Source organism: Mus musculus, chromosome 9 (assembly GCF_000001635.26).
Source record: "Mus musculus strain C57BL/6J chromosome 9, GRCm38.p6 C57BL/6J".
Taxonomy (NCBI): domain Eukaryota; kingdom Metazoa; phylum Chordata; class Mammalia; order Rodentia; family Muridae; genus Mus; species Mus musculus.
Window position 1 is genome coordinate 119,519,410 of NC_000075.6, and position 27,756 is coordinate 119,547,165.

The 27,756-nt window shown below is 52.0% G+C and overlaps 1 protein-coding gene across 6 annotated transcripts in view; it reads right to left on the reverse strand.

Moving 5' to 3' along the window:
• Positions 1-27,756, reverse strand: part of Scn5a (sodium channel, voltage-gated, type V, alpha) — a 95,627-nt gene that overhangs the window by 36,006 nt on the left and 31,865 nt on the right. For 5 of the 6 annotated variants that reach the window (XM_006511997.1, XM_006511996.1, XM_006511995.1 and 2 more), the window contains 11 exons: positions 23,690-23,781; positions 20,115-20,345; positions 18,213-18,276; positions 17,031-17,172; positions 16,404-16,601; positions 15,146-15,325; positions 14,254-14,625; positions 10,548-10,680; positions 9,503-9,741; positions 3,069-3,242; positions 1,605-1,961 (listed from right to left, as the gene is read on the reverse strand). In XM_006511997.1, the coding sequence (XP_006512060.1) occupies positions 1,605-1,961; positions 3,069-3,242; positions 9,503-9,741; positions 10,548-10,680; positions 14,254-14,625; positions 15,146-15,325; positions 16,404-16,601; positions 17,031-17,172; positions 18,213-18,276; positions 20,115-20,345; positions 23,690-23,781 (2,182 nt within the window). Of the gene's footprint in view, positions 1-1,604; positions 1,962-3,068; positions 3,243-9,502; positions 9,742-10,547; positions 10,681-14,253; positions 14,626-15,145; positions 15,326-16,403; positions 16,602-17,030; positions 17,173-18,212; positions 18,277-20,114; positions 20,346-23,689; positions 23,782-23,914; positions 24,007-27,756 lie in introns of all 6 variants that reach the window. The other variant, NM_021544.4, reaches the window with a different exon arrangement.

Consider the following 27,756-nt stretch of genomic DNA (forward strand, 5'->3'; position numbering starts at 1 on the left):
GGCATCGGTCTGGGCGCCCGGCGCATTTTGCTTTTTCTTTCTTTTCGGAACAGAAAAGAGTCTGGCAGCCCTTGGGGACCAGGGAGGGGATTAAGTGAGGCTCAACCCCAAGAAGCAGCTTTTGAGGGGACAAAGAGGGATGATGGGACCTCGAGCTTTATGTCTGGGGACTGAGAAGGGGATTAATCTGCTGGGCCCTGTCCTGCCCTGGCCTGGCCGAGGCACCTGGATACTGAAGACATATCCAGTAGGGGGAATGGCTCTGCAGCCCATAATTATGGTTCCACAACAGGCTGGAAAGTGGATCCAAACACCCCCAAAATGTGCCTATGTGCTGGTAAGACATTGTGCTGCCCAGAAGGGACATGGCAGTCACAGGGGGGCCAGACTGAGCAAGTGTCGCGTGTTGGTCACCAAATAGATTTATCCAGCAAGGTGGTTCCCACTCTGAGCTAATAACTAACTTTAGCCTTGTCTCTTCTGAGCTGGAAGCCATCTTTAACCTCCCTAGCTGGGGAGAAATGGCTCTCACGGATTCTTCCTTGGGACACTGACCAGTTATTTCTTTTTGAGAGTTGTTTCCCTACATCTCTCAAGTTGGTTGAGTGCCACGAATGTTTGGGCTGGGCCATGTTTCCCTCTGTAAGCCCACCAACCACCACCATAATGTTTGGCCTGCAAGAAATGCTTAACAAGACTTGTTGCTCTGGGTAGAAAACCATGTAGTAATTTACTGGTAATGGAAGACAAGTTAATAAGCAAGTGAATGAATCAAAAACAAGTGAGTAACGTTTTCGGGTGTAGGTGGTGTGCAGATGAATTAACGAGCAAAATGCAACAATGAAGAGTGACCAAGTCAATGTGAACGGCTAAGTGACCGTTGCTGGATGGATCAATGAATGAATGGGAGTAGTGAATGAGGGGTGTATGAGTAGGCCGAATATGGGATGAATGGAAAAGGAATAAGTATGGATGTGGTGGAGGAATGAGTGGAGGGTAGAGAGAGGCGAGAGATGAGTGTGGGATGAATGGGTAGGTGGGTCTATGAGCAGGCATGAATGAGTGTGTGTGAATGGGAAGTTGGCAGACAGATGACTGAATGAGTGGATTGGCAGACAGATGAATGGATGGACAGATAAATGGATGGATGATAGATGGACACATGAATGGATGGATAAATGGATGGATGGATGGATGGATGGATGGATGGATAGATGGATGGATGCATGAATGGATGGATGGACAGATGGATGGATGGACAGATGCATGAATGGATGGATGGATAAGAGGGTAGATGGCTACACAGGTGAACATACTGATGCATAGACAGACGAAAGTGAGTTGTGAATTGATATGCTCATGATAATTGCATAGATGGATGGCTAAGTGTGCGCACAGGCACGAGAATGGATAGTTGAGTAGAAAGGAAAAAAATGGGCAAATGAGCAAGCAGAAGAGTGAAGGGGTAGATGGATCAGAGGCTTATGGGAAGGTGAATGGTTTAAGGGACACTAAGTGACTAGCCAGAGAGAAGGAAATGGGGGTAAATGGATGATGGGATGGATGGGGGTCAGGGTGCATCCTGAGACGCTTGGTTGACTCACCACAAGGTTGCCAATGACCATGACCAGCAGGAAGACCAGCAAGCACAGCGACTGCCCAGACACCTCCATGCAGTCCCACATGGTCTCGATCCACTCTCCACAGAGGATGCGGAAGATGATGAGGAAGGCGTGGAAGAAGTCCATCATGTGCCAGCGGGGCAGCAGGCCAGAGTCGCTGATTCGGTGCCTCAGCTCTGAGTAGTTCTTGCCGAAGAGCTGCATACCCACCACGGCGAAGATGAAGACGATGATGGCCAGCACCAGGGTCAGGTTCCCCAGGGCACCAACAGAGTTCCCGATGATCTTGATGAGTGTGTTCAGGGTGGGCCATGATTTGGCCAGCTTGAAGACCCGCAGCTGAGGAAGGAGGGAGAGAAGGCACCTTTGTGGTGGATCTGGGTTGCTGTTTCTCACAGACACTTTTATTTCCCCAGCTCTTGCCTGAAAGCCATGGAAGGTCTGTTCCCCTAACGCACACTCCGACTAGTTTCTCTGAGGGAATTCCTGCTGATTTCTGGTACAGTCTGAGGGAAGCCTGCTGGGCTCCAGTCGGAGCCCACCTCTCCATTTCCAGGAGCTTCTTAGCGGATTCTCCGGCCTGGTTCTTCCTTCCTCTCTTGGAACTGTTCCCACCAGACACTTTAGGCCAGCTAGAGCCATCTGACTCACCCAATCAGCGGCATCTTTCTTCTCAGTAAGCACAGAGAAAAATGGCGGATTCTTTGTATTTATTGGGCACCCAGGCTGTCCTAGGCCTGTGCTTAGGAGGAACTGGCTTAATGTGATTTTCTGATAACCACATAAGGTTGGCATGGCTACTGCCCTCTTTTTAGTCCTCAAAGGAAAAGTGAGTTCTGTAAGGCCCTTGGCTCACAGGAGTGGGACCAAGATTAGAGCTTAGACCCAGGCTTTCCCTGCTGCTCCCACGGAAACTGCCACACTCCTCCTCTAGGAAGCTGTCCCTGATCGCACCACCAGTCCCACCTGGACCTCAGGTATTCCGAGCTCCAAATGTGATCCACCAAGCAGATTCAGCGACATCTGAGACCCACTGAGTCTGGGTACTCTAAGCACTCCCAAGTTTACAAAATACAACGTCCCGAGTGAGCCACCCACAGACCTGGCTGTGCCTATTAACCTATGGCTCTGGAGGACTGTGTCTCCTGAGTGCTGTCTCTCATCTGTGAGCCGGAGACCCCACTCCTGGTTCCTGCTGGGACTAAGGAGGTACATGACAGGTCACGAAACTGTCAGCTGATTCCCCCCCGAGGAGTGTGTCCACCTCCCCCTGACATCCTCACACTGGGCGGGCCCCCAGGAGCCGTTAACAATGTCTTGACATCATCAGGATGTGACAGAGCAGAGCAAGGGTATCTGGACAGTGGATGTAGAGAGGTGTTCCAACCCCTGCCCCGCCCCGCCCCGCCCCGCCTCGCCCCTCCCACAGTGGGTCCAGGCAGATACCAGACGGAAGGAACGCAGCACAGACAGGTTGCCCATGCGAGACAGGCCCAGCTCCATGAGGCTGAGGATGACGATGATGCTGTCGAAGATATTCCAGCCCTGCTGGAAGTAGTAGTATGGGTCAAGGGCGATGATCTTGAAGGTCATCTCTGCCGTGAAGATTCCCGTGAAGACCTGAAGAGAGAGCAGGAATCAGCGGGTCCTGAACACCCTGGCCTGGCCAGCAAGTTCCCTCCTTCCTGACTCTTGTCATGCCAGTGTCTTTCCCGAGGCCTCTTGGTGACTGGTCAGGCTCATCAACTCAGAAACAACCCGTATTCATCACGGCCTCTGCAGACATGCGGGTCTAACAGCTAGGAGCAGCTGGGACAGCTACAGCATCCTTACAACACACTCCAGAGCTCCTGGCCTTTGCTTCTGCCTCTCTCCAGGTTTCCTTTCTCCTCAGAAAGCACCCTTCCCCGTGAGCCATCTCCCCAGCCCATGTGTATTTAAAACGCATCTAAAATCCGGATGAGGAAAGTCTCACTGTCCCCATTTCATAGGTAAGGAAAGTGAGGCACCGAGAGCTGAACTGGTGTCTAGGGTCACACAGTTAGAATGCTCAAGAGCCTGTTGAAGGACATAGTCACAGGTTGGTTTGACACGTGGACTACAGCCCACATGTGGCTGAGGCCTAACATGAGAAGTACACTTAAAAGTTGAAATAAATATATATATTTTTAAAAAATTCCTAGCTCTTCAGTGTGTGCTTCCTAGATGACCGTATCATGCTGCAATGTCCAAGGCTGGACATGCTCTCCCAGAGACATTCCTGAGGGAAGGAACAGAGTTTGGTTTTCTAGGTTTGCTGACTTGTGGAGCTTGAAATGCAGCAGGCCGTGGTGTTGGCTGGCAGCCATGACACAACCCAAGGCCCTGACCGGCATGATCCCCAGAGGAGGGTATGTCTGCTGAAGCTGGAGCTGGTAACTTGGCCATGGAAGGAGGCACTCGGGAGCTTCTGGAAGGGGGGAGGTGGTAGGTAGCACATCCTGGGAACTGTACCATGCTTGCAGCAGGCATGGAAACACGGGGGTTGAAGGTATGCCAGCGGGATCAGCGTCCAGCAGGGAGGTGAGCTGGCCTGGGCACCCTCGGGAACTTTGCCAGAGCAGAGACCACATGGCCTTTCGTCTCTGTTCAGATGGGGCTCTGGGGAAGCAGGCTGTGGGAGGATTTGCCACACATGCTCCGTGCAGACCCATGCTCACTGATGAGAAAGAACTGTTTCTCAGAGGAGACCTCAAGATCCTCCAGACTCCACCCAAATAGACGGCGAGCATACAAGCCTTTTCCCATAGTTTCTCCATGTCACAGACCCCATCTCCTCAAGTCTCCTCATCCATCTGCTCCACCCACAAGACTCACTGCCTTTATCAGGTCTGTTCAAAAGCACAGAGTCCATGTGCTTCCTGATCCATCTACCAGGCCCTTCAAGCACGTTCCTCAGCCCCCCTCACAGCAGCTGTAGAATCTGGGCACCTGTATGTATCCATCTGTATGAGTCTTCTCTCTCGGGAATAAGCAGCAGTTAGATTCTGACCTGCAGGCTACCCTGCCCCTCCCCCATCTGGTACCACTGTGCTCATTTCCATGCCTCATGGAAGCTTTAGGTGCCCAGCCTGAGTGTTTACTCATCTGTACTCAGACCCTAGTTAAGCACTCAGCATCCCTGAGAGTCCGTAAGAGAGGACATTGGCTACTCCTTCAGGATACAGGCGTGGACTTCCCTAGAACCTGCTGGGCATGTGAGAGTGAGTAGGTTTCTAAGGCCTATCAGATGGGCTCGTGGGTGTGATTCCTCAGTTCAGGGGGCAGTGCTCAGCAAAGGCTCTTGTTCTCCACCGTAGCAAAGCTCCCAGCTGTTGGTGTGCACAGAAACACAGAATACCAACCAGATGTGTGGCACAGAGAGAGCTCTGAGGCCCTGTGGTCTTAGGCCAGCTTCTCCATCTATCTGAGCCTCGAGTTGGCTTCCTACCTCCCACTAGTCCTCAGCATATCAGTGCGAATGGGGACTTCTCAGTAAGTGGGAGGCTTTTGGGAAACCTCAGACAGCAGAGCTTGGAGTTTGAGAGATGACTCTACCGTTAAAAGCACAGATTGCTCTTCCAGAGTATCCAGTTCAATTCCCAGCACCCACATGGCAGTTGTAATACCAGGTTAGGGGGGGGTCTGATGCCCTCTTGTGGCCTCCTTGGGCACTGCACACACGTGGTACACATACAGTCATACAGACAAAACACTCATACACACACAACCAATAAAGAATATTTTTTACAGGGCTGGAGAGATGGCTCAGTGGTTAAGAGCACTGGCTGCTCTTCCAGAGATCCCGAGTTCAATTCCCAGCAACCACAGGGTGGCTCACAACCATCCGTAACCGTGTCCTATGCCCTCTTGTGGTGTGTCTGAAGACAACTACAGTGTACTCACACATATTAAAATAAATCTTTAAAAAGCAACAACAACAAAAGTTTTTTTTTTTTTTTTACAAGAGGGGGATCCTTTTGAGACAAAGTTTCACGGAGTCCAGACAGGACTCAACTTGGCTCTTCTTGACCTCAGCATTTATCTTTCATGAGACCACATGATGCACAGTGTAAGCCCAAGTTTAATGGGTGACACTGTGACTCCTTTCCATGCTAATTAAATCCAGCTCACAGCTAGCTTCCTTTTCTTTTCTAGTATTATTATTAGCATCTGTGGCATATCCTACCGCAGAGATGTGCCATACTATTGTAACTAATTCTCTATGGTAGACAGTCTTCTCTAGAAAGACTGTCATAATAAGTACCATTTTGCAGACATATTGTTCAATTTGGAACGGTGTCAGTGACCATTGGTGGGGCTTCTGATGTGGTTAACTGGTCCTCAGAGACAGGTTTTAACCAACTCCATGAGCAGCATGTGACAACTGTCTCCCTCCAATGCTAATCCTGTGTTTCTGCCCCTCACACGCAGCTGTTTAATCAGCCATTCCTTTATCTCTGTGTATCTTCTTTTGCCAAACTGCTGTTCATGCTCATTGTGGATTGTCCTATTACAGAGATTGCTTATTTTTGAATTATATATAAATATACCTTTTAGATTAGGGATGCTCTCTCCCAGTCTGTTACGTGCACTGCTGTTATTCTCCGGACTTGTCATTTATTTTTAAGTTAAGAAATAATTTAAGAGCTGGGCATGATGGTGTCTGCCCATAATATCAGAACCAGGGGGTGGAGGCAGGAGGATCTGGTGTTCAAGGTCACTCTTAGCTTTATAGTGAGTTCAAGGCCAGCCCAGGTACCTGAGACCCTACCTCAAACAAAACAATACAATAAAGTGTTAACATCTTTTTCTTATTTGCTTCCAATGCCAGTTTTCTGTTTGTTTGTTTATTTGTTTGCTTTTGTTTTTAGAGACACAGTTTCTCTGTGTAGCCCTGGCTGTACTGAAACTTACTCTGTAGACCAGGCTGGCCTCTAACTCAGAGCTCCCCCTGCCTCTGTCTCCTGAGTGCTGGGATTAAAGTTGTGTGCCACTAAACCCCACCTAATGCTGTTTTATCCATTATCACAAGATAGCAGTAGTAGTAGAAGACTAAACCTATGTTTGCCATACACTACAGTGGGCACTATCTATCACATTTATAGATGCTATAACTTTTTGGGTTTTATACTATATCTTAATAGATGGTAGAAAAATTGCCACCTTTCCCCCAAGACTATCTGTCTGTCTGTCTGTCTGCCTGTCTTTCTGTCTGTCTCTGTACTCACGAGTACATGCAGAGAGAGAGCAGGAGGAGTCTGCAGATTCAGACAGTAGTGAGCCACCATGTGGGAACTGAACCCAGGACCTCTACAAGAGCAGCAAGTGCTCTTAGCCACTGAGACACATGTCCAACCCCAGCCCAACCTGCTGTATTTTTAATTCCTTCACAAAGGGAAACTTTTCAAACTACCTTCTCCCCGATGTTGCCTTTGATTATGCCATAGGCTGGACAGTTTAACCAGCCAGTCTCCTCCTCTTTTATGGAATCTGCCTGAAGAGTCTGTCACCACACTGAGATTACCTACCTATTTATTTTGGTGTTTTGTTTCTTTGCCTTAATATTTAAGCCACTTGGACTATGTAAAAATTCAAGAAAACCAAAGCCTTTCATATTAGCAATCACACTATCCAAACAGCAGGAAACGCAGCTGTTGCCGCTAACGAACATTGGTTTAGTACAGCTGTCAATCACAAGCCGACAGTTCGGGAGAGCAGGTTCTCCAATCACAACCAGCCTCTGCCCAGTCCTACCCAGCAAACTACACTTAAATCCTGCAATGCCCATCCGATGGGCACACAGCATCTGCAGATGCACCAGGAGACTGCATGACGAGATGTACCAAAGACCACTCAATAAACACCCCCGGCTGCACCGTGAGACACCGCACGTTAGATGCACTCCCCCTTGAATTACATGAAGGAAAATCCAAGAATAGCCAAATGGGCTTAAACGCCTGGAAAAATGTTGAATAAATTCTGCAAATGGCCACTTAAAGTCCCGGGTTTATAAAGCAGTTAAGGAAGAAAATATCCACAGCTCACAGTGTGTGCAAGGTCTACCTGACCTCAAGAGCCACCGGAGCAGCTGGGCCAGAGAGAGGCCTGAGACCCAGCCAGGGTCCTCTCCACTGGCTGGATCCACTGATCTGCTCTGCTGAGGACATCTAGAGAGGCTGGCAGTGTCCATGTGCCATGATTCCGTGGATGCATGCCTGATTCTACTGCCACCATGCCACCCCTCCTGCCTCAGTTTCTCCATCTGTAAAGTGAATATGTGGGGTCAGTCTGTCTAATAACAACAGCTACTGCATCCACCATGTATGCTGAGGGCTGGTTGTTCATGCAAGTTGGAGGGAGGCACATTACAGACATTATCTTATTTAGCCTCATTAGCTTCCAATGAGGTTCATATCGTCTGATTCTTACATTTATTAAATTCAGCAAATACTCATGGTGCCAATTACCAGGATTAAGTAATTTGCTTAAGGTTCACAGTCTGTAAGAGCTGAGTCAGAATTCAAATCCGGCTCTGCTTGTTGGTAGCTGACTAAGCACACTCGGTTATCCATCACCTATCTACCCGCCCACGGGCCGCCACCATCTATCCACACATTCATTTTCCTTTCTTCCTTCTCTATATAGCCACCCCCCACCCATCCAATCTGCTCCCACTCTCTGCTGCTCTCTAATCATCCACTCACCATCACCTACAGATCCAACTATCTTCCCTTCTGACCTTCTATCTCCCAATCTAATTATTGACGCATTTATCCACCCATCTCTCATTCCATTATCTCTAATCATTTGTCTATCTTTTTATCCTTCCTTTCTTCTCCCCCCAATTATCCATCTGTCCACCCTTCTAGTCTTATTCACGCCTCTCTAATCATCTTCCTATCCATCTGTCCTCCCACTCATCCATCCATCCATCCATCCATCCTCCTATTCATCCTCCCATCCATCCATCCATCCATCCTCCTATTCATCCTCCCATCCACCCATCTATCCATCCTCTCATCCATCCATCCTCCTCCCATCCATCCTCCCATCCATCCTTTCATCCATCCATCCTCCCATCCATCCTCCCATCCATCCATCCATCCATCCATCCATCCATCCATCCATCCTCCCATCCATCCTCCCATCCATCCATCCATCCATCCATCCATTCATCCTCCCATCCATCCTCCCATCCATCCTCCCATCCATCCATCCTCCCATCCATCCTCCCATCCATCCATCCATCCATCCATCCATCCATCCATCCTCCTATTCATCCTCCCATCTATACCCTCTCATCCACCCATCCTCCTCCCATCCATCCTCCCATCCATCCACTTATCATCCCATCCATCCTCCCACCCACCCCATTTGTCTCTCTCTCTCTCCTCCATACTTATACACCCACCATCTCCCCACCACCTCTTTTGTTCTATTCTCTATTGAGTCATCCATCCTTTACGTTTCAATAATCCACTCATCTCTGTTTCTTCCCTTCTCTCCTGTGCCCACCCACTCACCCCTCTCTCCCCCCACTCAGCAGCACTGGATGCTCCTCTGTACGATCCCTGCCCTGTGTGCTTCCCCACACATTTGCTCACCACTGGCCAGTCTCCACGCATTTCACACTCAGCCAGACTTTTGATTGTAGCACTTGAGCACGTTCACAAGCTTTAACCCCATCCTCCCACTCAGACACCTTTGCTCCCTAAAACCAGACTCCAAAGCTCCCTCCTTCAAGCTGTCTCCAGGGACTGACCCCTTCAAGAGCCCCTTTGATGTTCAGAATCCTTTCCCCATGAGCGTCTTGCCCTTCAGGGATGCCCACTTCAGCGCCGAGGACAGGTGGTCCTTACCAAGTTTCCGACCTGCAGCATCTCCTCAAACTCGGCTGTCATGTTGTAGTGCTCCAGAGCCATGAAGAGCGTGTTGAGCACGATGCACATGGTGATGGTGAGGTCAGCAAACGGGTCCATGACCACGAACTTCACCTTCTGCTTGATGGACATCCAGAGTGGGCAGCACTCCCAGATGAGGTAATGCTGGGCAAAGCGATTCCAGCATGGTGGACACTTACGGTGGGACTCCTCCAACTCTGGGGACAGCCAGGGAGTTAACTCGGTTTACTGACCAAGTCATCTGCATCGGGTGGCATTCTAGAAAGGTCTTGTGACTTGAGTTGGGGGGACAGCGGGGTGCTAAGTGGCTGCAGCACACGGAGGGGAGACTAGGGAAGTGGTTTGCCTGTGTTCTTTACTCTCGAAGTGTGGGAAGAAAGGGCTGCAAAGATAAGAGACTAAGCTAGATGGAGGGAACTGGGGTTACGGCAGATTAGGGCTGTGTAGGTTTTTGTCAGACCACTATGTCTCATGGATATGGGTGCAGGACAGGGCAAGTCGCAAGTGAGGGCAGGACGCAGAACAGCCAAGTTCTGATATGACTGAGCTGAGGTGCTGGGGTAGGGTTTAAAGCACAAGCATTCACATCTGGGGCAGGGTGACACAAGACCCAGTTTGGCTTGGAAGGTGTGTGGAATTGCCTAGGCTGGGACCAGCTGGTACAGGTCCAGGATTACTATAATTAATAGTCCAAGAAAATATGGGAATGGCTGACAATAGGCGAGAACAGGAAGGGCAGGCAGGAGACAGGGTGGCTTTAGACAGACTGAGGTATGCTTGGCAGAGGGGTGGATGAGGTGGGGAAGGGCCTGGGGCAGTGGATGGATGTGGGGATACCTGGAAAAGAAGTAGCAGAACCAGAGAAGAGACCAGAGAACAGGCAAGGACACTCCCAGCCTGAAGAAGAGATGCCTGGGAGAGGTATGGGGGGCCCTGGGGTGGGGGCAGACATGACGCTGAGGGGCTGGAGGTGAAAGGTGGAGGGGGAGAGTGGGACACTGACCTTCCAGAGCGCTGGTGAGGACACTGACGGCGCTGAGTGCCCGTTGCCGTGCCCCGGGCTCCTCAAAGCCATCTGCACATGGAGCCTGCGGTGTCAGCATCTGGGGCCCACCCGGCTCCTCTGACGGCGTGGTCTGCGTGCAACCAGGAGACATGCGTCAGCCCGGGAGGACTCAGGAAGACAGAGTGGCAGTCTTGTTTCTGTGTTTTGGTCTTTAATTTTAAAAATGCATTCACACATTCATCCATTCATTCTTGTGGGTGTTTGCACATGTGGAGGTTAGAGTTTGGCCAGCGGGCATTGGCCGTCTCCCCTGCCATGGGCATCTCAGGGACTGAACCCAGGTTCTAAAGTTGGCAGCTGCAGCCTTTGCCTACGTAACCATCTCGCTAGCCCTTGTTGATTGATTGATTGATTGATTGATTGATTTATATATAGTCTCATGTAGGCCAGGCTGGCCTTGAACTTAACATGAGTCTGAAGATGTCCTTGAACTCCTGATCCTTATGTCTTTACCTCCCAAGTGCTGTCGGGGTTGCAGGTGTGTGCCATCACGTCTAGTTCATGCTCTGCTGGGGATCATACCCAGGACTCCATGCATGCTAGACAAGCATTCTGACCTCTCTTCCTACTGAGCTACATCATAGCCCCAAGCATAGAGGTTTTGCTGGGATAAGGAATGCTGGACTTGGAGAAGCTGACAACTCCCTGATCCTTGCATCTTCCATCCACCACCATCTCCTTCCTTCCCTGTTCTCAGCATACACACACCACACAGGCCCCTCCAGTACCAGCACACGACATACGTTAGCACACACAACAGTGATCCTCACTAAAGCTCTCTATTGTCAAGGACGGAGAGGCTGAAAAGGTCTGACATGCTCTAGGATGACCTTCAGAGAAACACGACACCTACACGGTGCTTAGATGAGGACAGTGGCAGACCATGTCATACAGAGGAGGTATGCTTGGGTCTAAATCAGAAAACTTTCATTTTTTTTAAATAACCATACCTTATATGCGTGAGTGTTTTGCCTGAGTGTAAATGTTGGTGCACATGTGTGTGCTTGGTGCCCATAAACACGACTGGATCCCTGGAACTGGGGTTGCAGACAGTTGTGAGCCTCCATATGCGTGCTTGGAATCAAACTCTAGTCCTCTGAAAGAGCAGCCAGTGCTTGTGCCCACTGAGTCATCTCTCCAGCCTCCACTTATTATTTTTTAAATGATTCCGAGATTCCTTGTCTTTCAATCCACCCTCATAAACACTTTCGAGACAGGGTTTCTCTGTGTAGCTCTGGCTGTCCTGGAACTCACTTTGTAGACCAGGCTGGCCTCGAATTCAGAAATCCGCCTGCCTCTGCCTCCTAAGTGCTGGGATTAAAGGCGTGCACCACCACCGCCCGACTCATAAACACTTTTATACACACACCAAGAATGCAGAGAGAGAGACTTTGCTTTGCGGCACTGTTCCCCGTAACTAAATGTCTAGCCTACTAGGGAGAATATTAAAATCAATCATGGCTCTACCCAACCCTGAACTCTGATACAGACAACAGTGAGAAGCTGCTCTGGGTATACTCCCTTGGGCATATCCCCGAGACAGATGTAAGAGCCAGTCAAAGATCTGGAGAATGAATACCCAATTGTCAACGTGCAGATACTTGTGGAACAGGGACCAGGCACAGTGGAAAGTGACAGTCCCTGCTCACTTCTCGAGCTTCAACTTCTTTGGGTTGCTCTCCAATAACCAAGAGCAAGTAGAAAGACAGCTCTGGCTAACTGGTGGCAGCAGGCGTGCCCTCTCTAGGCTCCTTCCCCTAACCCACCCTGAACCAGAGAGGCCTCCTCCCACTCCCCACCCCCACTCCCCAACACTGACAGGGGCCCTGTACCCAACCCAGGGCCCTGTTTGCAGACTAGAAAAGGGCTCACAGGGGACCAGCAGAGTGGGGAAGGCATTCCCAGGGGCTTCTGCCCGGCTAATCTCTTTGACTTTTCAAACGTCTCCATCTTGGATGCTAATTCCTTTAACCTTACAAACGACTCCGCCTAGGCCAGCTAATCCCTTTAAAGTTACAAATGGGCCCTGCAGAAGTGAGAATGGGTGAAGTCAGAGTTCCCGGTAATGAAGTGTGTGAACTTGGATTCCTCCCGACATGTGCAGCACAATGAGATGATTTTCTCCCTAATGGGATTAGGAAATTCTATTAGCGCTCCAGCTCTGCCTGCCTAAGGCTGGGGATCCAGAGCCCGACTGGAAGCCAGATACCCTACCCTCCAGGTGACAGGTCCTAAAGAACACAGACGACTCTGCAGCCCTTAGGGGTCTTGAAGTTCTTCCCCTTCACTCCCTATATAGGGCTTGGACTCTTGGCAATGCATCCCAGAAGCCTCTACTTGCTGGTGTCAACAGCACCTAGTAACAGTAACCAGTAACATGCTCAAGTGGCAAGATCTGGCCTAAGCCCTGGACCTGTTTCAGCTCCCTCGGTCCCACTACCACATGCTGACGTACGTGTTAAATCTGATTTCCACTTTGCAGGAAATTGTGGCTCCAGATGATTAGCCCGTATAAAGATCCACAGCTATTGGCCATGTGGACTGGGCCCTCCCTCTTCACACTACCTTCCTGACCAAGATCCCATTGTCCAGTGGTTTCTCCATCTTGGCTTTCCTGTCTGTATATGTGTTCCTGAGAGGGTATGTGGACTTGCAGGGGCCAACCGGGCAGTCACCAGTGTGCCACAAGAGACCTTCCGTGATTGTAAACACCTTGCTTCCCTCTGTTCCAGCCCCACTGACCTCACAGTGCCAGATAGGCTCTTCCCCGGGCTGTCTGCCCTTTGGCTGTGTGTGACACACTTTGGTATGGGAAGCATGGTACCGTGACATTTTAACAGTGCCGACCATGTTCCTGTATGTCTTTGGTCCTGTCTATATTAGCCACTTTGGGTAATTTTCGCCCATTATACAGATGAGACACTTAAAGTGCAGAGGAGCAAAAAGACGTGCCAACAGCTGTCTAAGCTGGTAAGCTGCGATCTAGAATCCAAACCTAGGCTAATGTCGAGAGCTTGGGCACTAACCACTCTGCACACTAGCCCTCCAGATGTAGAAAGCAGCCTGGCTCCTCTTCTTGTGGTTGCTGCTTAAATGCTTCCTAACATATGTTTTTAGGGGTTCCTCTCCACTCATCCTGCTCCCCACTCCCAACACTTACGACCCTGGCTGGCACTGTGTCCATCACAAGTGAGTAAAGTACTGGACTATCTCTGACTCACTTAGTGAGTGCTGTCTGGAATCCTCTGAGGGCCCCTTTGCCACCTAGCCCTTGTCCCAGGCTTGCCGGGATGGCTTGTTCCTGTCTGGCTGATGCAGAAGGCACTTGATACAGCACGTGGCCTCCGGGACACTGGTCTGCTGTGGCACTTCAGCATGGACAATGCACCAGGTATGAAATCTGACTCTCTCATCACTACACCAAATGTGTTTACACAGACACTTTTCTTTCCATCTTCTCTTTTTTTCTCTTGACTTGACTGCCTGCCCAGTTGGCATGGAAACTATAAGGGGAGAGATGTTCTGGGAGTGGGGCACACAGTAGGTGCTTGATCAACATTTAGCAAGTAGTTTTGAGCCTGGTACCTATCACCAGTTTGGGAGATAGATCTGGACTGGTGCTCATCAGGTGGGGGTGGCTCACCGTGTCTGGGGGTCTGTCCAGCACTATAGGGCGGAGAAGGTGGCTCCCTGGAGAGGTGGCCTCTGCGTCCCCTGCCCCCAGCAAGGAAACCACCCCATTGCAGTCCACGGTGCTGTTTCTTTTGCCATTGAGGACATGACCAGGAGCTGAGGTTCCAAAGCCGGGCTGCCCTTGGGTGCTGGGACGGCGCAGGGGCCAGGGCACCAGCAGCGATGTGCGGTGGCTCTCGCTCTCTCCTGCTGTACTGTTCTCGTCATCTGCAAAATCTGCCTCGGAGCCTTGGTCCCGTCGCCGGAATGTGAAAATGCTCCCTCGGCTGGAGCGGGGCCTCATGGATGTCCGGCTGAGCCCATGGGTGAGGCTGAGCTGATTCTGAGGGCACAGGGAGGGTGCGTGACCCACAGGGCTTGGTCTCTGCTTCAGCCAAAGTATCAGCTCAGCTCACTTCTGAGAGCACTTCTGCTGGCCACAGCGGGGGTGGGTGGGTGCTTAGGAAGAGATGGGGTGTCCCCTGCATCTTCTGGGTCCTCTATTCACTTCGCCCCTGCATCTCTGGGTTTGACTCTGATGCTGCTCTGGGCCTGGGGGTGGGGCTAGGCTGGGCAGAAGAGCTAGGACCAGTACTTGGGCCCCTATCACCCCACACCACAGGCCCCCACTCCCAGTGCTGGTCCCTGTACTTGAGGACTATTTCCAGGTAGGAGGCAGCATTAACACACAAACCTGCCCTAGCTCTCCCCCAATTTAAGAATGACTAAGGGAAACTGGAAGGGATGAGAGGGGTCCAAGCATGCCTTTCTTGGAGACTAAGCTTAAGGCTGTGACCACACTGGGGGTGGGGTGGGGGCCATCATGATGGGTTTTGCAGAGGCCAGAACCACGTCAGGATTACCAATGCTCTGGGACCGTCTTCTGAGTCCGACTTGGGGAGCCTGTCATCTCCGCCATCCTCTGTCCCTGAAGACAGTCGTTTCCTCCTCTTGCTCCTTCTCTCATGGTTGGTTACTGGGGCCAAAGGAGACATCTCCAGAGAGCTACGGGACACAGTATCCACGCCCCTGATGGTGAGAGCCTGGAAAAGGGTAGGGGAAGGGTGTTTGGGTCACAGAGAAACCCTGGCTAGCCTCAGGCCTAGGTAAGCTGCCCCATTAGTCTTCACGCTTGACTCAGAGTGCTGCCTTCATGGAGTTGATCCCAGGCAGACCCACAATGCTTTGAGAAAGACAAAGAACCTGGAAGGGAGAGCAAGTAGCCAAGTCGGGGTGTGGGATGGGTGAGAGAGGGGTGTTGGTGAACAGAAGAAACAGCAGAATGGAGGTCAGGGGTCTTCTAGAAGGTTCACCTGGCAAGGAGGGCTGTGTGTGTGTGTGTGTGTGTGTGTGTGTGTGTCATGGAGGCAGAAAGCGTACACAGATGTCTCCAGATGGGTTTCTTTGTTCTTACTCTTTTCCATGTGAGTGAGCTTGTGTGTGTAGGTCAGAGGTGAGCCCCGGGTGGCATTCCTCAGGGACACCCTACCTTGGTTTTAAAGACATAGCTCAGTATGACCCAGGACTTACTGATTTAGTCTGGGCTGGCTGGCCAGGAGCCCCAGGAGTCTCCCCGTTTCTACCTCCCCAGTGGTAGGATTACAAGTCACACGGTGCTTTTTAGTGGGGCTTCTGGGGCCTGAACTCAGATTCTCATGCTTGTGTGGCAGACGCTTTAATAACTGATCCAGTTCCCCAGCCCCTTCGGTTTCTGACAGCTACCACAAGGGAAGCTGTCAGATGTGGGGAGCCAGGGCAGAAGGGCCAGTGCACAAGTTTCCAGCCTTGGACTTTCCTCACGACCCCATTAGGAATTATCCCTCGATCAGAGTAGGTCACATGCACAGACAGGGATCTTGTACCAGGCATGGGCTGTGCCCACAGAGGCCACACTTACTGAGCCAATATCACCTGCACCCCACCCATTCTGCATTACCTTTGCCTCAAAAACAGAGTGGCAAAGGAACCAGTTTTACCCACTGCACACCACACCAACAGGCCCACCTTGCTCAGTAGGCACTGCCTGCCACTCAGCATGTACCACCTACCAGCCTTACCCAGCATGCACCACCTACCAGCCTTTCCCAGCATGCACTGCACCTCCAGCCACTGCTTGCTCACCTCGTGTTCCTTCTTGAGCATCTCCATGGCCTCCTGGAAACGCTTCTCCTTCTCTTCCGTCTCGGCGATGGTGGCTTGGTTTTGCTCCTCGTAAGCCATGGCCACCACAGCCAGGATCAAGTTCACAAGGTAGAAGGAGCCCAGGAATATGACAAGCATGAAGAAGATCATGTAGATCTTTCCTGCGGACCTCAGGGTCTGGAGGAGCAAGGGGCCAGAGGTCACCCTCACTGACGTTCCAGGTTAGGGTCTTTCTAAGTCACCGGTCTGGCTATGCCAAAGGCTCAGTGTCCTAAAGCTTGGGGGGTGGGGTGGAGAAAAGTATGTCCCACCATGTGTCAACCCGTGGGAGAGCGTCCCACTTAGAAGGAGGCAGGTATCTCACCTAACGGGGAGACTGTTGCATCAACCAAGGATGTTCTGTTCTACAGGGTGACGGACGAGCTCATCCACAGAATAGAGTGTCCTCTCTAAGGGACTGGAACTCAGTCACCAGCCCTTTCCCCTGCCCCCTCCATAACCCTCACCAGTGGAAAGCTACTGGGGACATTTCCGGCTAGCTATTTGTGCAGCCTGCCCTGGGGGTCCATGCCTTGCACCCCTCTGCTGGCCCCGGAACCCATGCACCTGCTGGTATAGACGTTCCCAGCAGTCCTGTGTCATCAGGCGGAAGAGCGCAAGGAAAGCCCAGGCGAAGGAGTCGAAGCTGGTGTAACCGTGGTCAGGGTTCTCACCTGCCTTCAGGCACCGGTAGCCTTCAGGACATGTCCTATAGCCAGACACACACATACACACTCTGTCCCATGCTGTGAAAGATCCTGGTTCGTTTCCCTGAGCAGCCCAGCCTATGCTCAACGGCTTTTGGGTCCTACATCCGTGATCTTGTCCTTGCCACATTCATGACTGACCAGGTCTCCATCTTCCTCTCTCCTAGACCTGCTTGGAATTTTGAAGGCCCACGCCCAGTTCCCCTCTGTCCACACGACACACCCTTCCTGGTGGCTGTGGCTGTTTCACTGTTGCCCCCCCCCCAGGAAGCCCATGTTCCTTTCTTGGCTTGTCCATCCCCTGGGAAGTGAACACACCAGAGCTCCAGAGGGCACGTCTTGGCTAAGTGTGAGCAGAGTCAGGTGAAGGGCTGGACTGGGTTGCATCTGGAAAAGTGTCTATTTATCACACATGCACTTGCACACACAGAGACACACACACCTTGTTCAGTCTCTCTCCTTGACAGGGCGTGTATGTGTATATGTGGGAGGAGGGGGAGAGAAGATGAGAGGAGAGAGAAATCTGTTTGGAGAAACTGGGCAAGTGCCAGAATATTCCTAAGGGTGCCTCAAACCCAAGGCACTGCAGACATCTCTCCCATGGTGGAAGGAGCCAGCAAAGTGTAAGCTGGGAACCTCACACCAGAACCAACTGCCACATGGTGAGCCTGGGACCCCTCATCCTGTCCCAGACTACCATGCACAGAGGCTTGGAAACTGCCCCTGGAAACAGGGCACGTGAGGCTGCAGGCTCATGTCCTGCTTGGCCATGAACAAAATCCAGCTAAGACTGAGGCCACACTCACCCTGGAAGGGCAGATCAGTAGAGATGGAGCCAAGGGGTATCCTGGATGTCTTCCTTACCCCAGCCCATCTTTAGGCCTCCCCTGTCCCTCCAGACCTGTCCCTGGTCTGTCTTTACCACTTCTCTCTTATGTGACAGGGGAGGGGGGTATGGAAACTTTCAGGGTTCTGGCCAGGAAAGTCTTAGACACAGCATCAGAGAAGTACCAAAAGCCACTGGGAGGACTGTCCCACCTACCCGGCATCAGAGCTGTTCCCACACAGCAACACATCCGTGGTGCCATTCTTGAGTAGGTAATTGGCTGCAAGAAAAAGCCTGGGTGTGAGTGGCTTGGGTGGCCCAGTTCGGGGTGCCTGCTCCACACTGAGTTCTGGAAAAGACATCGTTACTGTTCACTTTCCTTGGCCACTGTCCCGATCCTCACCTACGCCTGGCCAGGACTTGGTGGCCCTGGATGCTTCTGTCACTCATCCATCCTTTTCACTGCCACTCCTCTGCCAGCGTCTCACACACTCTTGGAGATGCAGGAAGCCCTGGGTAGGACTCAGCTGTCCCTCTGTCCCTATAGGCAGCTTCTGCATCCAGCTCCAAACCACTCAGGGGGCCAGCCAGGGCCAAGAGAGCCCTGAGCCAGGAGGCAAGGGTCTGGGCAGAGCTCCAACTTCGCTGCTGTGTCACTGTGTGGCCCACTGCCATGACATAAACTGGTGGAAGAGATGCCTGCCGGTCACCATGGCAACACTGTGGTCTGTTCCCATGGGGCTGGGTCCAGACCAGGTGAGGCACGGCCCACCTGCCTCACCATCTCTCCATCAGTCACCATGACCCACCTCTGTCTTGGGAAGCATTTCTCTAAGTGTGGTCCTGGTGGGTAATGTTAGTGTCTGGGGAGCGGTTGGCCTATAGCTTCCCAGATGCAAGCTACACTTGATTCAGAAGCAGCCAGGGCCTGTAGACTGTTTTCTGGAACCTTTCAGGCGACTCTGATGACTCCTGAAGTTTGGAGTCATTCATTCCTATGAGGTCACAACAGACCCGTACCCATATCCACCCATGATCTCTTGTCGGCTTGTTTTCCAGTGGGTGCTAGTTCATGTATGTGAGAGGCCCTGACTTCAGGGGAGCTCTCTGAATCCTTGGGGCATGCTATCTGGCCTTGCCCCAGGATCTTCCTTTGATCTGGATGGATGGTACTTACTGAAGGAGGAGGTGACCAGCAGTCTGAAGAGGTGACAGAATGGAGGGTGCACACACCCATACAAGCCAGGTCACCTCACCCTTCTCCAAGCGTTCTAGGGCATGTGTGCACATCGGAGTAGCAGCCTGGGCACTCAGCACGGACACTGAGGTGAAAGTTCTTACTTCAGACATGGTGTCACTCAAGCCTCACAGGTTCCAGGGAAGCTGGTCTCCTCAGCATTACCAGCTGTCTGGACTCAGCCCATCCCCAAACTGTGAATCTGTAAAGTAAGTGTGTGTGTGTGTGTGTGTGTGTGTGTTTACATGTGTTTGCGAGAACTCATGGAAGGGTCAGAAGTCAATGCCGGGTATCTTCCTCAAATCATTTTCCACCTTATTTTTTTGAGGTATGGTCTTTCCCTGAACCTGGATCTTGCTGATTTGCATAGTCTGCTTGACAAGTTAGCCTCCATGACTTTCCCGAACCCCCCACCCCCGTGGTGGGTCTACCTCTCTCTTTCTTTCTCTCTCTCATCTATTTATCTACCATCTGTCTACCATCTATCTATCTATCTATCTAACTACCTATCATCTATTTATCTATCTATCTATCTATCTACCTAACTACCTATCATCTATCTATCTATCTATCTATCTATCTATCTATCTATTTATCATCTATCACATGCTGCTTTATGATGCGGGCACTGGGAGTTGAACTCAGGTCTTCATGCTTATAGCAAGCACTTTGCTGACTGAACCATCTCCCTACCCCCAACCCCATCCTTTGAATGCCATCTCTCCAGCTAGCCTGGGGTAGACCCTTAGCCTGCCTTGAGTCCCAGCCACAATTGGATGGTCCTGGAGACCTGCCTGCTACCCATTAGTGAAGCCTAGGTGGGAGACACCCAGCTTTGATGGTCTCCCAACACTCTCTCCAGAGGCATAGTGAGCCCATACCTGGGTCATTGAGGTAGACGTCCAGAGAGTTCCAGACTATGCCATCGGCCTCCACGGAACCATTGGTGCCATTGAGCTCAGTAAAGTTACGCACGCACTTGTGCCTCAGGTTGCCCATGAAGAGCTGCAGGCCAATGAGGGCAAAGACACTGAGGCAGAAGACAGTAAGGACCATCACATCGGCTAGCTTCTTCACAGACTGGATTAGGGCTCCCACGATTGTCTTCAGGCCTGGGAAAGTGAGACGGAACATGGGGTGACCCACAGATAGTCTGCTCTATGGTCTTCTGGATGGAGGCTGGGCCTGGGGAAGGGCACTGGGCCTCCCCAAGTCCTGTATTAAACGGGCTGAGGATAGGGATGGTAACCACAACACATGGATAAAGTGAAGGAGGCTTCCTGGGCCTTTAAGACCAGCAGAATCTCTCCTGACTGACAAGGGCAAAGAGTCCACCCAGCTTTGTGTTTTCAGAGGAGGTCAGAACACTTTATTCTCCACCAGCCCAGCACAGGAAGACATAGAGTGGATGAAAAATGTCTTAAGGTCCCACCATGGCTGCTACGTTCCAAAGTGTACCAGTCTGGCCTTTGTAACACAGGCCATGGCAGAGGAAGCTGAGGTCCAGCCTCACTCTAAGTCAACGCAAGAGCCTCCATTTGATCTGGAAATGGGAGAGACACAGCTGCTCCTGGTGGGGGGTCTTCCTGCTGCTCTACCGCTGGGGCCAGCTGTCTTGGAGACACAGTGGGTTTCAATCATTTGAACGAAACTAAGGAAGTCAGGGTCTGGGCTTGGGTTGTGGGGGGCTAGTGTAAAGGGCAGATATGGGGCTCTGGGGGAAGGTTTGGCAGGGTTGGGTGATGTCCTAAGAGCGTAGAACCATCTCTGGGGAAGGTTACAGGCAGGGACCACCAGGTTGAGCTGTACCCCTCTTCCTCATTTGCTGACCCTTGGAGCCCTCCCCACCCCTCCCATTTTCCCAAAGCGGAGTGGCCGTGATCTGTTAGTTGCACGGTTCAACTCCTTGCAGAAGCCAGCACCATACAGCAGAGTGACAGAGAAGCATGTGTGCACACATCCCATCTGACCCTCAGCTACTGTCCTAGGGCAAGTGCGAGCAGCGCATGAGAGGCGAGGGGCTCGCTGCCAGCAGCAGGGCCCCAGCCCCACCCCCCAAGCGGCCAGATCTCAGGTTAAGCTCCATCCATCCATTGTCCAGCCCATTAGTGTGTTAGGAGCACCTGTGACTACTGTGTCTTCGGCCCAGAGACAGAGAAGCAGTGACGGACAGATAAGAGAAAAGCGCACGGCCTTCTCACAACGAGACCATCACTGCTGCCTGCCCAGGGCTCTGGCACTTGGGACTCCATGGAAATCATCCTGGCACATGTTGGCAACTGCCCAGTGGGTGGGAGTCGGGTAGGGAGCCATGTGTCCCTTACAGTTCAGAACTCTGAGCACGTACTGAGAGACGTGTGTGGTGGCAGGCCTCTAGGCTTGCAGGACGATGTATCTTGGGGGTACATGACAGGGATATGACTGAAGCTTGGATGCCCACATTGGACTGTACCCCAACAGCCAGGCTTAAGGATCTTTGCCCCAAAATACTCTAGTCAGGGCTGGCAAAGCAATCCTGCTCGGGCCTGTGGAGACAGCAGCAAAGGTCACCTACCCCTTAAAACCTTCCCTTATAACAAAGAGAGAGCGTTAGTTTACTTATGTCTAGAATGGGTTCAGATAAGCTGCAGGTGTGTGGAGTCTGCCCCCTGACTTCACGCTGGGGACTCCTGCAGGCAGCACCCCATTAGATGCAAACACCGCTTTCTATGCCCACCCTGGGGGCTGCTTTCCGTGGCCTCTCTTAGCTGCCGGTAACCTCAAAAGGCTTGTTAATGTCTTGTGTCTTCTGAAGATTTGGGAATTGGACTCAGGGGTCTTGGACACCCTAAGCAAACCTTTTATACCTGTCTACATCTCAGTTGTTTTATGTATTTAAAGAATGTGACACAAGGTTCTTGCCTGGCCTCGAACCATTCGGTAGCTCAGGCGGGCTCCGTCTCCTCTGTCAGCCTCCCAGGCAGCGGAAACTGCCGACTCCCCTCAGCCGGTGACATCTGTTTCATGGGAGTTACTGGAGGGTTGCTCCAGTCGTGGCAGGAATCTGGGACGCTAGTGTGGCACGCTGGGAAGACATGGTCTCGCTGTGGACATACTAAGTGGGTTCCGAGGTGAGAAGAGACATTTTGAGATTTAGTCTAAATACAAAATGGCCAGGAGGAGTTATACTTATAAATTAGCCTATGGCCAGGGGTCTCTGGCTCCTGACTCCCTGAGGGCAGCAGCAGGCCTGGAAGTCACCAGCATTTCCCTCTAGGAGTAGAGGCTATCATTGGGAGCTCCTCAGCTCCGCTGCAGCTACACATGTAGAGAGGCAATCTGGTGTCTTCCTCTATTGCTGTCACCTTATGCTCTGACCCAGGGTCTCACATGGAACCTGATGCTCACCATTTTTCTGCTAGACAGGCTATCTAGTGAATCCCCCAAGATCCTCCTAGCTCTGCCTCGCCAGCATGAGCTCACAGGCACATGCTGCCATGACCAGCTTTTCCACTGTGGCTTCTGGGGATCCAAAGTCAGGTCCTCAAGGTTGCATTGTAAGCATACTCTTCACCGAGCCACACCCTGCCCCCAGCTCTCTCGCCACCTTCAGTGCCTTGCCCATTCTGAGGACTGTGGACTCACAGGGGGCTCCTGGGTTCTGGTCACTGCTTCTCCAGAACAAATCCATAAAATAGGAGGAGTCTGAGCCCATGCTAACCTGGGGAGTTTGAGATAAACGGTGGGAGTGAGTAGCTCTAGGGGCCAGGGCGAGTGGTGTCCCCTTTAGTACCAATGGGCTGCTGGGTGTTTTCCTGCGTGGACCAGTGAAATGGTTCCTGCTGAGGCTAAGGTTTCCCTGGTACAGTTGCCAACATCTGTCACGGAGGATTTCTTCCCGAGGCTACCATGCATGGTTTGCTAAACCTCTACTGCGCCATGCAGCGAGGGCTGGTAGACGCCAAGGCCCGATGATGCCTGTCAGCAGACTACGCTTTGTGTCTCGGGATGGGGGCTGAGGCTTTGCACGAGTCACATGGGACACAAGGCTGGGCTCTGGCACTGTCGCGAAAGACTGCTAGGGGTGTGCCGTGGTTTCCTCAAACTCCACCTTTTCGTTTTCCAGAGCAGAGTTTGTCGCTTCCTGTCATTGGAGCCTCAGCTTCTCACTAGGAAAGCTGCTGAGTTCAGGTTGGAGAAAGAACTGAGCATTTTGGGGAAGCACTGGGGACCAGTTCCGTCTTGCTGTGGGTTGCCCTGAACTCCTGGTGTCTGAGAGTGGGCTTGGCTGGGGTGGACAGCCCAGAGCCCACTCTGAGGTTCCAGGGAGATTCTTTCACTGCCTCCCGGCTCTGGCAAAGGTATTCTGGTGACAGGCATATCGAAAGGGCCTTCTGGGAGATAGCTTTGGCTCCCAGGTGGCTGGAAGGGCTCAGGCGTGTCCCTCCAGCCTTGGCGTTTAACCTGATTTTTTCACCTGAAATGACCGATATAGTTTTCAGGGCCCGGAGGACTCGGAAGGTGCGTAAGGCTGAGACATTGCCCAGGTCCACAAATTCAGTTGTGTATCTGTAACAAGGGAGATTCACACACGACACAGTGACAGCACACCAACAGGAGACACACGGTCAGAGGAGGAGAGGGCGGGGAAACAGAGAGAGAGTCACTTGTGGCTGAGGTCGGAAGGCAAACCTGGCCTTACCTGGAATAACTGAAATCGTTTTCAGAGCTCTCAGGACTCTGAAAGTTCGAAGAGCCGACAAATTGCCTAGCTTTATATTCTCTGATACATACCTGTGGGACCAAACCACAGTTACCGCAAGTTACAAAGCGGGGGGTGCCCGCCCCACCCGTCTCCCTTTCCCGGCAGTGTGCCTGCCTCTACCCTCTCCCTTCTATGGTCCCATTGTGGGGTGAGGTGGTAGACTTGGGCCCTCCCCTGGCCTTCCTCCTGACCCATCCTCTCAACACAAGATCTCAGCCTAGCCGTCTTAAGGATGCCCACAGCAAGCTCCCAGGTGGCTTGTTCCGTGATGATCCCGAGATCAACAGGTGCTAGGAGGCAACTACTCTAGGGACGGAACATAACACTTCAAGACTAGGTCTGAGGCTGGGGACACATTAGTGTGGAGAGGGAAATGGCTCCAGGAGTCAATGATGGAAGTATGTGGGTTTCTGGTCTTCCTAGGGCTTCTCTGCGTCTTCCAACGTGTGTCACCACTGTGTACTTGACTGACTCTGAAGCCTTGGCTGAGGCCACTGGATCTCTGGAGACTGCCCACCTGCTCTTCCTTACCACAGCTCTTTCTATGCAGGGAATGATCACGGGCTATGATCTCACAAGAGACAGCATGAGAATTCGTAAGGAGAATCAGTCCTGAGGTGGAGGAGGTCTTAGAAGAGAGTAGGGAGGTTGTTCTACCGGCTCTGTCTCGCGTTGGTCTGAGGGACGCTTTGCAGGGCCGAATGGCTATGAGTCTCCCATCTTGAACTTAGACGCAGTCCATCTCTGACGTCCATGGGCATAGGAGGCAGCTGTCCGGAGAAGGAGCAGGGATCTGCCCAGCATAACGTGAGGCCACGCATGCACTGGGCAGGCCACATGACCACAGAGTATCGGAGAGGCGAATGCACAGTACGTGACCGAGGCCATCGGGACAGTGGCAGGTGACCTGTGATATTTAACCAGAGGCCTCACATGCAGGACATCTGACATTTAGCTGAAGGGATCTGATGTTTAACAAAGGATGTAGAACTCGGGGTGTCTGATGTTTAACCAAGTGTGTCTGGCTCAGGTGTCTGGGTGGGTGTCAGGCCAGGTCATCAGTCCTGCATTAGCTTAGTCCACCCAACAGTCCAGACCCATAGAGAGCATCATGGGTCTCTCTGTTCACACTGCTCAGGATTTCTGAATTTCTCCATGGTCTGCTGATGTCTACAGGTAAGGTTGTCAAAGGACGCCATATCCTGAGACCAGCAGGGCCAGCCTGGCCTGGCTCTGTTCACTCTTGAGGTCTATCCACCATCACAGGGTCCTGTGGATATGTCTGCTCCCTTCTTAGGCACGCATTATTCCCAACGTCTTCTTTCTCTGGCCCGCCAAGGCCTCTCCGTGGCTTCCTTTCCACCCTCGAGACTTGTCTCAGTTTACAAATTCCAGTGCAGCCGTTGGATCCATTCCATCATCCACCGAGGGGCAGAAATCGCTACCTTGTCCCAGCTCACAGATGATGGTTAATTTGATGTAGGCTCTTCCAGTGTTAGAGTTCCTCTTTTCTCCTGGGTGGCCCAGATACTCCAGACCTCTGTCCCCATCCTGTTCCCAGCCTCTGTCTAGAGTGCCTCAAGACTGTGCAGTTGAACCTGAGATGTTGCTGACATGGCCGACCCACGGAAGACACGGCTCAGATGTCCGAGGAACCGATCCGCATTGCTGGTCTCCGGGTGGGGCCTGTGATGCCTGCTCCTCTCCCTCCCCTCAGTGCTCTCAATATGGCTCCAGCAGCACAAGGTACAGGGAACCTTGCTTTCCCCCTCTTACCCCTAAAAGCCTGGTTTATCAGATGGTGTCTCAGGGAAGACCTGCACGACCTGCCTACCCTGTCCTGCCTTCAAGGCTCCTAGGAGATGGTGCTGCCTCTTCAGCTGCAAGTGCTGAACGCAAAGGAGCCAGGACCCCAGGAGATGAGGACAGGCTGGTGACAGCATAGGGGACACACAGCTATGCCCCTGGTAGGCTTGCCACCACCATGTGGCTGGAAATGAAACTTAGGTCCTGGTGGGAATTGGCTGGACATCCAGCTGGGGGTTGGAGGAAGTCTGGAAGGAGGAGCCAGATCTGAATGACAGGTAGCCTGGGACCACGGTGAGACAAGACAAGGTGGCTACCTAGATAGAACTTGGCTATTCCTACCAGGGAACACCAGGCCTCCACTGAGGCCTTTCTTGGGGGAGAGGGTAGTGAATGTGGCAGAACAATGTAGACCCTTTCATGGTAGAGAGCTGTCTTCAGAGTGACATGGATAGACAGGGTAAGGGGTGGGCAAAACTCTCTCACAAGCCAATCAACCTCTCATCTGGCCAAGGAGCTGGCTGGTGGTAGGCAAATGGGTAAGATCATAGGCCTGCCAAGAAAGAGCAGAGGGTGGTGGGTGAGAGACCTACACCGAGTATCAGCTCCAGCACACACGAGGCTTTCTGGCAGCTATGGAACTCCAAGGAATGGCCTGCTGGCTTCTCTCTGCCCCACCCTTATCCTGAGACAGTGGAACCCATGCTGTTAGCACCTTTGGTGGCTGGTCCCTTCCTCTGTGTCCTCACTCCTTTCCCTCTGGGCTTGGTTTCCATAACAACCCCAGAAGGTGGGAGGCTGTGTTGACTGGCAGGTAATGCCCAGTTTAGGGTGCGGAGAATCTCTGGATGCTGGGCTGTGATCTAAGCCTGGCAAAGTTCCCAGCACCCCTTGTAGCAGCTTCTAAACTGAGTGGGGTGTGAGAGGGAAATCTGTCTAGAAGTGCAGCTGAGGAGGAGCGAGGACACTGGCTTTCAGTCCAAGCATCGCTGCTGATGCTGTCTGTTATCATGGGCACGTCGCTTCTCTCTGAGCCTCAGTTTCCCCAAAGGTAAAAGGGAAGGTTGGATGGTGAGTTTCACTTCATTCGACTTTGCCCTGCCCAAGACTCTCCGGATCATCCTGAGGACCCATTTCTCTCTAACAGAATATTTCTCTGAGGTGGGGAGCTAACTGGTTTTCACCCGGCAGAGTGGACATCAATCAATGCTGTGGGGGCAGGTCTGACTAGTGGCAGAAAGCTGCCATTCCAGCAGTCCATTCTGTCCTGGCAGAGGTGGACAGGCCATTTCTGTAGCTGCTCCAAAATGCAGTGACTATCCAAGAATGGAGTCAGGCCCCTCTGTCATGCCTGTTCTCGGCAGAGGTGTGGCTGTGGTAAGAGTCAGGCCCCTCTGTGTACTGCCTTGTTTTGTGTCAACTTGACACAGGCTTGAGTTATCCCAGAGAAAGGAGCTTCAGTTGGGGAAGTGCCTCCATGAGATCCAGCTGTAAGGCATTTTCTCAATTAGTGATCAAGGGGGAAGGGCCCCTTGTGGGTGGGACCATCTCTGGGCTGGTAGTCTTGGGTTCTATAAGAGAGCAGGCTGAGCAAGCCAAGGAAGCAAGCCAGTAAAGAACATCCCTCCATGGCCTCTGCATCAGCTCCTGCTTCCTGACCTGCTTGAGTTCCAGTCCTGACTTCCTTTGGTGATGAACAGCAATGTGGAAGTGTAAGCTGAATAAACCCTTTCCTCCCCAACTTGCTTCTTGGTCATGATGTTTTGTGCAGGAATGGAAACCCTGACTAAGACACTATACCATGCCTGTTCTCAGCACAGGTGTGGCTGGACTCATTAGGAAGAGGCACATCACACTTTCTTTGTGGTTCAGAGTAGGAATGGTGGCCCCTGGAGGAAGGGGACAGGACCCTGTAATGCTTGCTGGAGGCCACAGAGGGTGCTCTCTCTATGCACCAGGGCTGTGCTGGTCCA